The 14,592-nt window shown below is 45.5% G+C and overlaps 2 protein-coding genes and 1 long non-coding RNA gene across 3 annotated transcripts; 2 read left to right on the top strand and 1 right to left on the bottom strand.

Moving 5' to 3' along the window:
* The first annotated feature begins 4,774 nt into the window (after nucleotides 1-4,774).
* On the top strand, nucleotides 4,775-5,973 carry LOC143176918 (uncharacterized). The gene is made up of 4 exons (XR_013001462.1): nucleotides 4,775-4,937; nucleotides 5,043-5,092; nucleotides 5,707-5,732; nucleotides 5,845-5,973. It is a non-coding gene; the product is annotated as an uncharacterized LOC143176918 (long non-coding RNA).
* Nucleotides 5,974-6,017: 44 nt separating this feature from the next.
* LOC116433176 (protein BCCIP homolog) lies at nucleotides 6,018-7,766 on the top strand. Its single transcript, XM_031990972.2, has 3 exons — nucleotides 6,018-6,195; nucleotides 6,684-6,938; nucleotides 7,016-7,766. Exons 1-3 carry the CDS (start codon nucleotides 6,076-6,078, stop codon nucleotides 7,559-7,561), a joined length of 921 nt encoding a protein of 306 aa, XP_031846832.1. The 5' UTR covers nucleotides 6,018-6,075; the 3' UTR covers nucleotides 7,562-7,766.
* A 20-nt stretch (nucleotides 7,767-7,786) lies between these two features.
* On the bottom strand, nucleotides 7,787-13,878 carry LOC116433168 (uncharacterized). Its single transcript, XM_076374419.1, has 11 exons — nucleotides 13,468-13,878; nucleotides 12,762-12,971; nucleotides 11,214-11,654; nucleotides 9,974-10,087; nucleotides 9,799-9,893; nucleotides 9,566-9,719; nucleotides 9,368-9,496; nucleotides 9,066-9,211; nucleotides 8,439-8,970; nucleotides 8,289-8,347; nucleotides 7,787-8,201 (listed from the first exon to the last, which is right to left on the bottom strand). Exons 3-11 carry the CDS (start codon nucleotides 11,644-11,646, stop codon nucleotides 8,055-8,057), a joined length of 1,809 nt encoding a protein of 602 aa, XP_076230534.1. The 5' UTR covers nucleotides 11,647-11,654; nucleotides 12,762-12,971; nucleotides 13,468-13,878; the 3' UTR covers nucleotides 7,787-8,054.
* Nucleotides 13,879-14,592: the final 714 nt, after the last annotated feature.

The following is a 14,592-nucleotide window of genomic DNA, read 5'->3' as shown; positions in this document are numbered from 1 at the left end:
GGTTGTCTTTCGTTTCAGTTTTCTTCAACTTTCCGTTTTCACGTGAAAACATTCTAAACGGTACGATCGTTCGACAAAAATAGAAATAAATAATTAGGAAGACGAATAAATAAACTTCATTCGATTCTGCGAACCGACAGGCTGGCACTTTTAGCGTATCGTAGAAGCGCGATCGCGCTGCTTGCCACTGAAACGGTTACAGAACCCGACACTCGTCGCCCACTCAGCGCAACAACGACCCACATCTCTCTCTAAATATCCCGAATCAACGGTCCTCGACAATCCACGGTTCCCAGCCGACCGAAAGCCAAGGGAACGGGGGGAAAAGGAAGCCAGAGGAAGGTTATCGAATCGATAGAACCCGAGACGCTTTTAATAATCCGGCGTCGACCACCGCGCCGGGTGACCGGCGCAGATTATCGCGCTGAGACGATCGGTGGGCTCGGCGCTCCCGTAATTTGTGTTTTCGTTATTGCGCCCGATTCCTGTTCCCCGAAGCGCACCCGTTGGAAGAACAACGACGGTATCTGGTGTCGCGGGAGCAGCCGAGAATGCGAGAAACCTCCGCCGCGTGTGGAACAGGTTCTTCGTTTTCCGGGGGCAGATCGGCCGTCCGCAGACTCTCCGCTTGTTACCGCGAGGCGAACACCGAGCGAGAAAGAACGGTGGACGGCAAACGAACGGGAGCGAGGGAGAAAGTGCGAGGGACAGAGCGAGAGGAGAAGAGAGCGGCAGGGCGGAGAGAGAGCGTGTGTGCGCGCACACAGCACTATCACCACCACGTACGCGCACTAATCGCACCGAGCGAACTTGTTGGAATTAATTGGTCCGGCCAATTAACGCTCACGGCCTGAAACGCGTCGAGGGCAATGAAGGCGCACGATTGGCCTCGTCCCCGCCACCCTCCGACGCTCGATATCCTTCGCAGCGAGCTCCCTTCCTCCGAAGGACCTAATTAATTTCGACTCGCGGCCGTTCGCAGAAAATTGAACGCCCTCCTGCCTGCGAAACGCCGCTACCGATTGGCCCGTCAACTATTTTATACCGTCTAGCCGTTATCTCGCTCTTTCTCTCCCTACGGACCGCTAAAGGACTCGGATCCTTCGGGACACCGGGCCACGCAAGTAAGTAATCGTACAAAGTTATTCTACGACGAAGAAATTAGCGTTGAGGTGGAAAATGTACGGAGGGAAATTGTTAACGAGCAGGGAAACGCGGTTCGACCGTTCCGTTCCACGGCCGCGCAGCCCGATGAAGGATTGATATTGATAATTACGGGTAGAAACGCCTTTCGCTCGGATGTCTGATGGACATTTAATTCGTGTTTCCTCGGCGCTGCAGATCGTTTCTCGCCGCGAGCCTCTTTTCCCCGTACGAATACGCGTTACAGGGTAATTGAGTTTTCAAGACGCAATATCATCTTAATCGATAACTTAGGTATCGGGAACATAAAACAGGAGTGATCGAGCGGCCGCGGCGCTTATTTATAGGCGTCTAACCGACTGGATATCGGGGCAGGAGTTAATCCGGAACATGTTTCGTGAAGTAACGAATCGAATAAATATTTAATTACGATTTGTCAGGGCTTTTATTATTCGTGGTTTGCGCGTTTTCCCACACGTCCGCGGACTGTTTATTAGGTAGTCCATCCTGCTTCTCGCTGGAACTTATTCCGACCGACAATCCTGGGCTTCCTGCTGGTCCGAATTAATATTAATTAAAACGAGTCACCTATAGCTGTCGTTGAGGACTTATGGCCGAGGGAACGGACACTTAAACAATATCTTCCTTAATTTCCCGAACCAGTTCAGGGAACTAGATCGATAAAAGCTGCTGAAAATTATTCAAGCAGAAATATAAAAGTCGGAGGAACTCGTTCGCTCGGCATAACTCCTCTGCCCCCTTCGTCTTTCTTCGCAGTCCGTTTCCCCCCCTCTGCCGACCGCGCGCCACGGAAAACGTAAGCGTCCCGCGATAACTCGATTATTACGGAACATATTGATTCATGTACGCCGCACGAGCCGGTGGTGCCGGGGCGAAAAGCGAATTTGAATCGGCCGGTAAAACAATGAAATAACGATGTAATCTTCGACAATGGATGGCATAACCGTGGGTCCGAGCGGCGCGCGCGTTGTCCGCTTGTTAGCGATGAAATATTACGTATGTACGGCAGCTGTCATCTTACTTGTCCTTTGACGGCATATTTATACCGGTTTCACTCTGTTCAGCGCCGGCCGATCGCCGATAACGGATGCCCCCTTCGCTAATGTACCCTCGTTCCTCGCGAGACGCTTTTACGCTTCTGAATTCGTTATACGTCGGCCGGCGCGTTAAACTTACTTCGGGGCCACTTTCTCCCGCCCATTTCTGGCCCAATATCTGAAACTATAAAAATCCGAGAGGTCCGCTGAATGGTCACACCCGTTCGCGCTGAATCTCGTGTCGTTCGATCCTCTAAAACGCCGGCAGAGTTTTCGTTTATTCGACGACTGAAGTTTGTATACTGCACGTTATCGTTCTAGATGTTAAATTTAATAATGCATCTTCCTTTTTTCACGCAATCGACAACTTTCGCGAAGAGTCAGCAACCTTGCTACGATAGGATCTCCACTCTCTAAAGTAGATTTCTCGTGAATTTATACGTTCATCCTAACTAGCAAATGTACTTCTTTATCCAGAAAATATTGCTGAGAAGACATCTAGCTTCTAGATGCGATGAGAAACACGTAATACGCTTTGCATTCTAATAATCGAAAGAGGCTGAGGATTTTTCTAAACCATTATTCGGGTTCAAAGATTTGCGTTTCAAGGACCCGCGATCGAATTATGTCCGAAGTTGCACGTTCCTTTGTTCGACAAACCGACACGAATCACACTCTGTCTAATCGCGAAAAAGGATCGGGACGCGTGCTGGTGGACACGTTTCGGCAGCGATTTTTTCTGCGGCCGAGCTGGCCGGAGAGCCTTGAAAATAATGGGTCGCCGATCGGGCGGTCTATCGATTGACGTGTATCGAAATCCCTCGCGGATCTACCGGCATCTCGACTGTCTTTCGTGGCGTATTTATGCCGGGTTTCGCGGCTGTACATGACGGCCGATGGTCGATAACCGGCGCGCGCACTAATGCCCGCAATCAGGATCCGTAATCAGGATCGACGGCTACATACTACGGAGCCCATTACTCAAAGATCCGACACGCCGGGGAAAATATGCGTCACGTGGCGATTAAACGCGTGTCACGGGGAGCTGAATTTCTCGTTAACCTATCGGCTGAAGCCAATGGGAGAGAAGGCGAGAAACGTTCACAGGTGTCTCCCGATCGAAGAAACTCGGGCTTGATTACAGTTCGTTTCTTAATATAGAAAACATCGTCGACACTCTCTTTCTCCTGCCTCCATGCAAAATTGAGGGAACCATAAACATAATTGTGACTTTAGTTTTTTTTTCTAATTCTATATACATCCAGATGTTCTTTGATCATCGTCGACACTCTCTTTCTCCTGCCTCGATGGAAAATTGAGGGAACCATAAACATAATTGTGACTTTAGTTTTTTTTTCTAATTGTATATACATCCAGATGTTCTTTGATCATCGTCGACACTCTCTCCTGCCTCAATGGAAAATTGAGGAAACCATAAACGTAATTGTGATTTTGGTTTTTTTCGTTGTAATTTTACATACATTCAAATGTTCTTTGATCGAGAACATCGATCACTATGTTAACCCTTAGCTTTTCACTAGAAACATTCGATACTTTCCTCTGAGACATAGACGACACTATTTGAAACGAACTAACGAGAAAACATACGTCAATTGAGAAACAAAGCTATTCTATATAAATATTTCACACATTGATGCATTGTACGAAACTGAATATTATATATAACACTTTGTAATCTCGTTATATCAAATCAAATGGTAACTCAGAGTCACCTCTCGAGTGCAAAGGTTAAATCATCAATTTAAACTATGATTATTCGCAAACATTTCTATATTACAAACACCACCATCTAATACGGTGACATTCAGCCGGACGAATATGCAATAACAATAATGCAATTCAATCGAATGATTCAACATTATATTCTTTCCACTTCGTGCATTTCGCTCTCTGGAATCGCGCGGCGTTCAACGTGTCGAACAACAATATTATAAATTAATCTCAGTATTACTACATTCGGGATAAGCTTCTCAAAAAGGACACCCATCGCGCGCGAGGTGCCCGACAATAACACACGCCGCGGCGCGAAACGCGGCGCGTCAACGAGACTCGGCGAACGGGGATGCAGTAAATTCCGCGAAAAAGGAAAACTAAACGGCAGGGGGGAAAAAAGGGGGGGGAGAAAAGCAATGAGCGAACGAAAAGGAAGACTGGGGGATCGAGGAGCAGTTACGGTAGTGTCGAGTTTTCGATCGAGCGCGATCCCCCGTGGAAAAACACGAAGTGAGAAGAAGAAATGGCGGATCCGTTTAACAAGGTGCTTCGCCTACCGGATAATACATAAGGGGTATTAAGGCCGCTACTCAATTGGGTATGAGCTCACCGAGAGGTGGACGTCTCAATTTTCTTCGCGACTTAATGACCGATCGTTAAAACCCGGCTTCGCCACGAACCGGCTCCGCGGCGCACGAGAAAGACCAAAGAGGAAACGAGACGAAGACAAGCCTCGGCCTCCTCTTCGTGCCACCGTTCTACCCACACCCCTGCCGCGCCGCTGCCTCGTCGTTCTAACGTAATCACGACCCTCCCCCCTAACCGCCCGAGCCCCCCTCTCGCGGAGTCGTAATGACGTTTATAAGTTTCGTGGTGCCTCCCGATTCTTCGACACGGTCCTTTACTTTTAACGGATACCAATAAGCGACGTGAATACTGTAATTGGCGACTACCGCGTGTACCTTTTAACTCATTGTCAGTGGAAATGTGTATCGGCGAGAGGTACGGCTATTAGGTCACTTCAGAAGTGTTGACTGACTAATTTCGTTTATAAAAGTGTTCTTTGGCTGGGTTAATTGAATCGTACGCTGATTGATGTTTGGTTAGAGGATTGTTGTACGCTGATGTTATTGGAAGAAATGTGGGAACTGGAATGAGTATGTACTTATGCAATTGTACTTCCTGGGTGATCTGTTTCTGTCAGTGTGTAAGAGCTTGGTAGGAAATGATTTGATTACCTTGAGGATGCGAAGACTGTGAACAGCATTCTGTTGAAGATGTTTGCAGAATTTTCTTGGTATGGTCTGTAGTTTAGAGACTAATTTGTACTGGGAGTTTGTATCAATTGAATTGGAACTGTTTCGTATTTCGTACCGAAGACACCCTCTGGTGCACGTATTGTGAACCCTTTGCAGTGAAGACATTTAATGAGCTGTCGATATATTGGAATATTAGGTACAGTATAAAATAGATCTATAGGAATTTTAATGTGGTATTAATGTAGTAGATAAGAATAGTATATCTCCAGACATTTTTCATGGTTTTGTCTAATGTACTGTGTAAATACCTGATAAGGATTGTTTTTTGTTTTGTAATTCTGCTGCCATCTATGGTAAAATGCTGAAGTTAGTCATCACATGCAGTCAGTACTGCAAATTATGGGATGTAAAACAGAATTGTTTTATTTCTATGTTCTACGTGTTAACACCTTATTCTACATTTTATATTGAATTTTTATTCTATAATTTTGTTGCTTTCAATCAAATGGCAGCTGAGAGTCGCTTCTCGAGTGCAAAGGTTAGTACAGCTTGTACAAGATGCTTCCTTATGCAAGCTGTAAATAATATTGTTAATAGTTCGTTAGAAAATAATGAATATTTATAATGAAAAATATTGTCGGGTGCAATAGGTTAATGAACGAACAACAAGAACTGAGTTGATTGGCTACAAGCTTGAGCATTTTGTGGCAGATGGCATCACTGAACAAAGGACAAGTCAAAGTGACAGTGTTCACCAGTCAAAGGTTAAGTAGAAATCTTCTGTAAAGAATATTGATTCTCCATTTGTTGTTTTTAAATGTCCAACGAATGTGATTGCGAGTCACGTGGTCAGAATCCGGCTGAACCGTCATTTCGTGACAATGGCTGCTCCGGTGAAAAAGCGAGATATTCAACGAAATACCGAGGATAGGAGTAGCGACGACGATGATCTGAATTCATCTAATAGCGAAGATGTTGAGCAAGATGCGGTAGGCGAACAGGTAAGGAGCAATTGATTTCTGTAACTCCTCGTAAGTAGTTATGACTTATACTTAACCTTACTTTCAAACACGCGGTCGTTGACTCATTTCTACTTTTTGTCATCATTTATAACATGTAAAGTTATTATACACTGATTTTGATAATCTAGAGTAGTTCGAAAATTAAAATATAGTATGTCGATGGAAAATCATTCACTGAACTGTCAGTGCAATTATTTTGGTTGTCATCGTGTGAAAGTTACTGGTAACAGTTTTTTTACAATAAAAAGAGATATTGTTTGTTTTAAAAGGATTGTCATTAAAAATATGTGACAGTGACTTTTTAATGAAGCAGAATTAGTGCAAATGAAATGTGAATTATATATGTTAATGCATATTGTGGAATAAAGTTAAACACATGTTTAGATACAGTGTATTTAGTCAATTTGCAGTGAACCATGTATTGGGTGTATATATGCGTGGGTAAAATGTAGACTTTGTGTAACCAGGGAATGGAAATACAAGTTGACTTTGAAGGGAGAAATCCATTAGACCCAGACTACCATGGAATTAAGACACTTTTACAACAGTTATTTTTGAAAGCACATATTGACTTAGGTGGTCTCACTGACTTAATTATTTCTCAAAACTATGTGGGCTCAGTTGTTAAACAGTCAGATGATATAGAAGATTCAGATGACGAAGAAAACGACATTAATGATGTATTTGGTGTTACTACAGTAATTAATTTATCCAGTGGACAGGTATGTACCTAAAGATAGTGTGTTTCAAACATATTGTGTGTGCCAGTTTGTACTCACACATTAGGAATTTCTTTTAGAATCACCTTTGTATCCAGCAACTCAGAGAACTATTAACACAATTAGCCAATGAACATGCAACAGATGCAACTAATGCAATGATAAAACAAGTTCTTGAGAATGACTCCGATGCCTTAGGCCTATTAATTAATGAAAGATTTGTGAACATTCCAGCACAAATATCCGTACCACTTTTAGAAAACTTGACTTCTGAAATAAAAAGGGCGGCCAGCAAGAAGATGCCATTCAACTTTTCCTATTATGTACTGATTTGCAAATTGTATAAAACGGAAGACCAAAAGGTCGGGAAGAAATCAAAAAACAAGAAAAAGGTCAACGCGGAAGAACCGACGATTCTCTGGAGTAATCCGGAGGAAGAAATTTTCGCTGAAGAAGCGACATTTAGCTTTGAATTCTCCGTTGAGAAGGAATCAGACAGTGGTCTATCTGGCACATGGACTGAAACAGATAACGAAATGGTTCCTTACAGGAGGGTCCTCCTGTTCGAAGCAACCAAATTACAGCAAATTATTGATAAAATAAAAGTTCATGTGTCCTTCTTGTAAAATAAAACTATAACGTTAATCCAAAGGACTAACAAAGATTCCTGTACTCCTCAAAGATAAGAAAAGTCCTTCCTTTGTCACTTTAAAGGAAGGCGGACGCTTCTCAAAAATAACATCTTTGATATCTTTTGTACAATGAACTGTACCGTATATATACAGTACATGTAACCAGCTTTTTATAATACACCTTTTTTCATAATGCTTACTGCAATCTGTTTCCATCACTTCTCCCTTAACCATCTTTTATTCGCTTCTTTATACACATGTATATATAAAAATACGTAAGCCTATATAGTATACTAGATGGTAAAAAAAAAGAAAAAAGAAAACAGAAAAAGAAAGTTCATTTTACGACTAAATAAATAACGTCATGTTAAACCGTTGGTTTCGTAGAACAGATCTTTGATTAAAAGAATGCAATGTATTAACAGCGATACACGTGGCGCACTTGAGACTCATAGTACCTTTGCACAATTATTAACAATATCGTATTTTATGTGGGCGCGTCTGTAGATTGCAAAGACTGCTTTACCGGCTTGGCTCTTCTTCTCATGGTGCCCAGAATGTTTAACATTTCGGAGACCGCTGGTGGTGCGCTTTCCGCTTCCTGTCGTCGTCTCCTTTGCTCTTCTCTTTGTTTCTACGACGAATCGGAATACCAACGATTATCGTCAAATCATAATCACCCGGGAAAACAGAAAAAGAACAAAACTAATTCTATGCTTACGTCCGTTTGCTTCAAAGTAAATCGTCCACCTTTTATCTGGTTGATGATGTCATCGATGGCTGAAACAGTTTCGAGCGCAAAGTTACTTAAGTTACTTACACCGATACATTTTGTTATTAACAAACCATTGGAATTCAAAACTCAAGTTACCCGGTTGTTGAGCAACTGTCGGTGTTTTCTTAGCGATCCCAAGCATGTTCTCCATGTCGGCCACAGCGTTGCGTTCCGAATTCGCTTTTTCCTTCGTCAGCAATTTGATCGACGATTGAGCGCCATTGCTAAACATCGGTGGCGGCGGTGGTGGCGGCAATGGTGGCGGAGGTGGCCTAGAAAGTTTCTCCTCCATCTCGCTGATCTTTGCCTTAAGACTTTCCACCACACCTTCCAGACTTTCCACCAATTTCTCGGCCCTCTCCGCCCTCTCGGTCGCCACTTCCAACTCGGACTCCGCTAACTTCAGCTTCTCTTCCACTATTTCGAACTCCACGTTCGATTCTTTCTCCTCCAGCTTCTCCTCAAGCATCTGTATACGAGACGCGTGGTTCTGTTGCTCCTCTTCCAACAGTCTCTTCAGTGATTCCACTTCTTGGAGAACGGTCAACAGTCTTCCGTTCGGGTCATCGCCGACTTCGGCCATCAACAGCGCGCTTTGGTGGGCCAACACGTTCCTCTCTTTCTGTACCTGTTACAAATACGATCGTTGGTTCGACAAGTGTTCCCCGATGTTTCGAAGTGAACGTATTTTCGAAATAAAATTGATTTGAACGTTGCATTTACCCTCTCCGCTTCTATCTTTATGATCTTCGCGTTCTCCCGCTCGCGATCGCATTGCACCTTCAACGCCTGCACTTCCTCCGCCACCATTTTCGTCACTCTCTCCATGTTCTCCTTCTGCACCTTCATTTCGTTTACCTTCTGCTCGTCTGCGTTGAAACATTCATTATTAAATTTACGTTTACTTCTTACACCGAAACTCCGCAGATGTTGAACACTCGAGGCTTGAGCGTTACAAGATATTCCATTTAATTCGTATTTTCGGGAACCCGAAGGAAAACTGTAGAGAGACTGGAGTTACATACATTTTTGCCTGAGAGTCCTCTCTTCGTCCAGCTGAGTCGTCAAATGCGTCACTTGCTCCTGCGCTTCGAATTCTTGAAGTCTGGCGGAGTGCAGTTCCGTCTGAAGCCTGGCGATGTCTTTGCTCAATTCTGGAAGCCACGGATTCATTGGAGAGCCGCCAACATCGATAAAATTATAAAATACAAATCTCTATGTACCCTTCACGGTCTCCCGCAATTGATCGACATCTTCGAAGTTGTTGTCGACCTCGTCCGACAGCTCGATGTCCAAGGATCCCTCGGAATTTCCTTGCATGAGCTTCTGCGTTATGATCTGGGACCTTCGTTTCAGTTCACGATTCTGCCTGTACCACTGAGAAAAAAGAATTTCAGTCGTTGATAAATCACGGACGCGATAGCAACAGAAAACGGATCTATTGTTTCGAATCTACCTGCGACGCTTGTTGCATAGCTTTATGCATAGCGCCCGTTTCGACGTCGTACTGATGCTTCAGTTGCTCGTATTCTTTGCACACCGCCTCGGAAACTGCACGAAGGACATACAATTAAATCGGAACAGCCGGAATTAACGCTGGAAATTCGTGTAATTTAGAAAAATCGATGTACCCGTGCGCAGCTTCTGCAGCTTTTGTTCCTTCTCTTGGACCTGCGTCTGCAGAGTGCTGTTCTGCCTCTGCAGCTGCTGGAATTTCTTCTCCAAGTCGGCATGGTCCTTGTTCGCTGTAATTTCAGGACGACATTCGGCGAGATTGTTCGTTTGCAGACGCGGCGCGCATACCTAGAGACAACCATCTCGCCGGGCGACATTTAATTCCGATCGATTTATAATACTATCGCGTACGCGCGCTGACTAATCAAACGTCACTGCGTTCATTTCGCATGCAAAGAGTGAATCACGACCGAATAATGGTCAAGTTGCATTACGGACGATTGGCCGTGAACTATAATCACGCATCAGCCACTTCCCTTTCGCTGTGTATCCTCGTCGACGCCTCTGCCGCTTTACGTAAGTCTATTACAGACACCTATTGCCGATCTCGCAATAACAGATCGACAGATCGCGTCTAGCTCGCCGAGGAAGCCGATTCTCGACTGGAAACAGGAAAAATAGAAAAATTCACAATATTCGCGACGAACGATTTGGCACGTCCCCAAAGTTAGGACATCGACAATACGACAGACGTACGGACCTATAGCTCGCTCTAATCTTTTTGTTCAGCTCGTAACGAAAAGAACTGTAGGCGGAGCGAATCGCCTACGACGCTGACACAAAGTAAGCCAGCCCACGATCTGTACCATTCGAAAATAAAAAGATACATCGCTGAGGATGATTTGATCGATGGCGGCGGAACGTCTCGACAGTATCTGGTACATAACTCTCAATCAAAAGAGATGTTCCGTACATATAATTATCTTCTACCATCGTATCATCTCGTCACCGCGAAAACCATAAACTCCAAGCAGTAAACAATTAACCCGACCGACCGAATAATTTCCATTGAACCGTCGACGCGAGTACCAACGGTATAACACGGTATTCGCGAGATTTCAGCGAAAGATGCGTCGACGCAGGGAAAGAGGTTGCGGCGACCGCCGGCTCCGTTCCATATTTACCCGGCTCTCCATATCGCGCAGCTGTTTAATCGAATTAATGCTCGTCTCGACCGAAGGGGGGTAAAGATAAGATCGCGGTGGGCAGGAGAGAAAGAGGAACGTTTCGTCACCGCGTTAACGACGGCTAATGGAGCGACGATAAAATTCCTAAATTGACTTCGGCCCGGCGAGATGGTCTCGGGGGGACGCGTTGATCACGCCCGCGACATTTTTCTCGCGAATCGCTAATTACCGGCCTCGTTCTTCTGCAACAGCAATTTCCGCCGTTTCTCGGACTCCTCGTACTTGCTCTTCCATTTGCTCTCGAGGCTGTTGCTGCGGTTCAATTTGGCCAGGCTGCCGGCCAGCTCGTTCGTCTTCCAGTTGGCGACCGGCTGCCTCTCCTCGCCGGTGTTCCGCATCTCGATGCTGGAGGCCGATAGATTGTTGTTCCTCGGCCGCAGCTGAACCACGGAAGCGTCCAGCTTCTCGAAGGACGCCTTTTGAGCGGCCACCGAGACGCCTCTGGACAGTTTCTCGAAGGATCCGCGCCGCGGCGGAGGACATCTCTCCTGCGCCTTGATCGCGCTCGGTATCCTCGGCACCGGTATGTGCGAGTGAATTACGCCCGAGGACGCGCGGCCCGGCTCCGCGCTCAGGACGATCTTCAGCTCCGTTTTGTTCATGCCGGTTTCTGCGAACATAAGTGTGGCAATGCCCCTGTTAGCGGGCTATATGCGGCTCCCGTCCGGCTTCTCCTTTATTAATATCGTACGCGGCCCGTGAATGACGATCGCGCGGTTTTTCTACAGGATTCCCGCGGCTCCGTCTTCCACCCTTAACACGCGCTCACTGCCACGAGAAACTTGGGCGTTTCGTGTGCCCGTTCTTTCGCAGCGGAGATAGAGAGGAATGCTTATTTGATAATCGGATCTTTGAGTTACAGTATTATCTGTTTGCGCTTGTCGAGCATTTTTAGTCGACGCCAGTTATATTGCGAATTGTGGGTGTTTTTCGGTAATTGGATGTTTCTGTTATCGGCGATCGTTATGACAGTCAACGCGTTAAGATGTAGACACACCGGTAATCCGCGGGAATTTTTCTGGTAGGGATTTGCAGTGTTTGCACTCCTATTTTCTCTTAATTACCGTCTTAAGTGAATCACTTGACGTACGATTGTATCTCGTTGCACACGAGTGATCGTAAATCATACAATGTTTCATAGAATTTGTTACAGTTTCATATAATTTTCGTAGAGGAAAGAGTGGAAATCAGCGCGCGGGAGAAATAACTGAGAGTGATCTCTATATTGGCTCTGAGATTCTTAAAAACAACTTCTTAATAATTGCCAGTGAGTAATCAACGTCGGTACGATTAGATTGCAGGGGCAATTAACCGGATAACGTGTATCGTGAATCATCGCTGTATTTCGATTCGCGGACGACTGCGAGCAGACGTTTCATCGGTGATTTACGAGGATCCAGAGCGGACCGGGACTTTCACGCTTCGCGCTCGATCATTTCAATAGCGTAACGAGAGAGTACTCGGTGAATGGTCCGAGCGCCTCTATATTTAGCCAAGAAAGGGTATTTCTATTGAAGTGTGCCCGAACGGCGAGGGGGGTTAATAACATCGGCGTTCCCTAAAAATAAGCGTATCGGTCGCACCCCCTGTAGCCGAGTCGCCGGGTTTAGAAATAGCCGTGCTGTCAAAACACGTATTCCGTGACTAATCTCGATTCCACGAATCTTAGGAATACTAAGCATCGCGATAAGCGTGCGTTCGAGCCGGCCGAACTTACCAGGAAACGATATGTGTTACTCGAACCGAGATCCCGAGTCCGGTTACCGCCGATTCCAGCCTTAGAGCCCCTTCTTCGAGCTACTACAAATACCAAACGGATGCGTCTCTCGAATTAAAGGCACACTACGAATCCACTAAACTATCGTTGACCCATTAACGCCTAATACGCTACCACTGAAACACTTTCACTTCGGTCTCAGTGTCCTTTCTAGAATATAGAAAACAATCGGAATTAATATCGAACGATCACTTCGACTTCGGCAACCGTATCGCTTCTCAAAGAAAACACGTTGAAGACAGATCCTCGCGACTGAGTCTTCAAAGACTTTCCACGGTCGATCTTTATACCCGAAACCCACGTATCGAGGGAACTTCCAAGTTCTCCTGTACATCAGCGGTTTCCAACCTTTACGCTACTACGCCTCCCTAAGAAAAATTTCTTCTTCCGTGCCTCCCTATCTTTTAATAGACACAATAATACAGACACGTTTTAAATAACTTCATTACAAAATAAACGTTACTTCACTGAGTTTGTACTGTTACGTTACGATACGAAGTTCATCGATTTGTGGATATTATGATATGAACATGAATTCTTTCTGAAAAATTTTGGCGCCTCCCCTAGCAATAGTCCGCGTCTCCCAGGTTGGAAACCGCGGCTCCCACGTTCAGCCGCTTCAAACGGATGATTCTTTCGTACAAACCAATGGTACAAGATAAAGGAACTACTTTCGGCGTTAATGCGTCAACGAAACACGCATCGAGGTGTCGTCTGCTTTGAATATTATTCCCACCGCGCGTCTCATCGCGTCTCGAATAACAGCTCCGCGGTACGGGCACTCGCGTTCCAACGTCGTTCACAATTTCCACGATTTCACACTGTCATCACTGTTTACGGCGACCGAGAGGGAAAGAGGAGTGTGCGCGTAGATCGGTGTCGGCCGCGAGACTACACACGTGGTCGGTCGGTCTTCGTGGGAGTCAGCCCGAGATCCGCCGCGGACAGTTCGACGCTAATTCGCTGGAATGTGTGCGTCACTGTCACGGAGAGGATGATCGTTAACGGGACCCCAGGCGACGTCATTCTGGAAAGTCTGACGTTTCGGCCACTTTCGCTGTAAGTTGTTGGATAAGGGCCAGAATAACGACTATGCGGATAGAAGAAGGCCTCCCCCTCGCCCCCACCGCCCCGCCGGACGGTCTGCACGCCAACGGAACCATCAACAACGCGCTTCGGAACTTTATCGCCGGCCTTAACTCGAATATCGATCTTAAATTCCTACTTGCTCCAGTTAAAGTGTCATTTGTCATGCAAATGGCACTTGTACCTATGGTTCCCTTCCGCTTATGACCCGCCATTAATCCTAGAAACACCCGCGGAGTGGCTTCACGAGCCCATCAATTCGTAACTTTAACGAACGCGTTGCTTCTCTTGGCTAGAATGTTTGGCGTTGATAATAAATTCCTAAATCGGCACGGGAAACCGGTTTCGGCTTGACAAAGAGGCTGCTTTTAAAAGCGCATACGGAAAAAAGTGATTATGCGACTCAGTTGCTTAGCCTTCGGGTTCAGTCTTTCTAGAACTAATCAGCCGCCAGTCTAACTTTTACTTGGGTTCGATACGTTGACTGGTGGTTGTCGATCGCTGAAGCTTCCAAATTGCATGAAAACGAATAGATAAGTAACGATTTATCTTTGTTACGCAAGAATCGGTACACAGAACCTTCAAATTCCCATGACAACCGGCGCGTTGTAGCCCGCACTTTGAAATATGATTAACAAATTAGTGAATTGTCGGTAACCTTAGTCACCAGGGCTTTCCACAAACT

The sequence above is a fragment of the Nomia melanderi genome, chromosome 2, assembly GCF_051020985.1.
Source record: "Nomia melanderi isolate GNS246 chromosome 2, iyNomMela1, whole genome shotgun sequence".
NCBI classification, from domain to species: Eukaryota; Metazoa; Arthropoda; class Insecta; order Hymenoptera; family Halictidae; genus Nomia; species Nomia melanderi.
The sequence above is the reverse complement of the archived record's forward strand: the minus strand, read 5'-3'. Positions and strand labels throughout refer to the sequence as shown.

Bases quoted from the DNA above. Each gene is read 5' to 3' on its own strand.
- LOC116433168 (XM_076374419.1), bottom strand. From the start codon at position 11,646: ATGAACAAAACGGAGCTGAAGATCGTCCTGAGCGCGGAGCCGGGCCGC. The intron at 10,088-11,213 runs GTAATTAGCGAT...CTGAAATTACAG, and splicing joins GTTGCAGAAGAACGAGGCCG to CGAACAAGGACCATGCCGAC. The intron at 9,720-9,798 runs GTAGATTCGAAA...CTTTTTTCTCAG, and splicing joins CTATGCAACAAGCGTCGCAG to TGGTACAGGCAGAATCGTGA.
- LOC116433176 (XM_031990972.2), top strand. From the start codon at position 6,076: ATGGCTGCTCCGGTGAAAAAGCGAGATATTCAACGAAATACCGAGGAT. The intron at 6,196-6,683 runs GTAAGGAGCAAT...TTGTGTAACCAG, and splicing joins AAGATGCGGTAGGCGAACAG to GGAATGGAAATACAAGTTGA. The intron at 6,939-7,015 runs GTATGTACCTAA...AATTTCTTTTAG, and splicing joins TTAATTTATCCAGTGGACAG to AATCACCTTTGTATCCAGCA.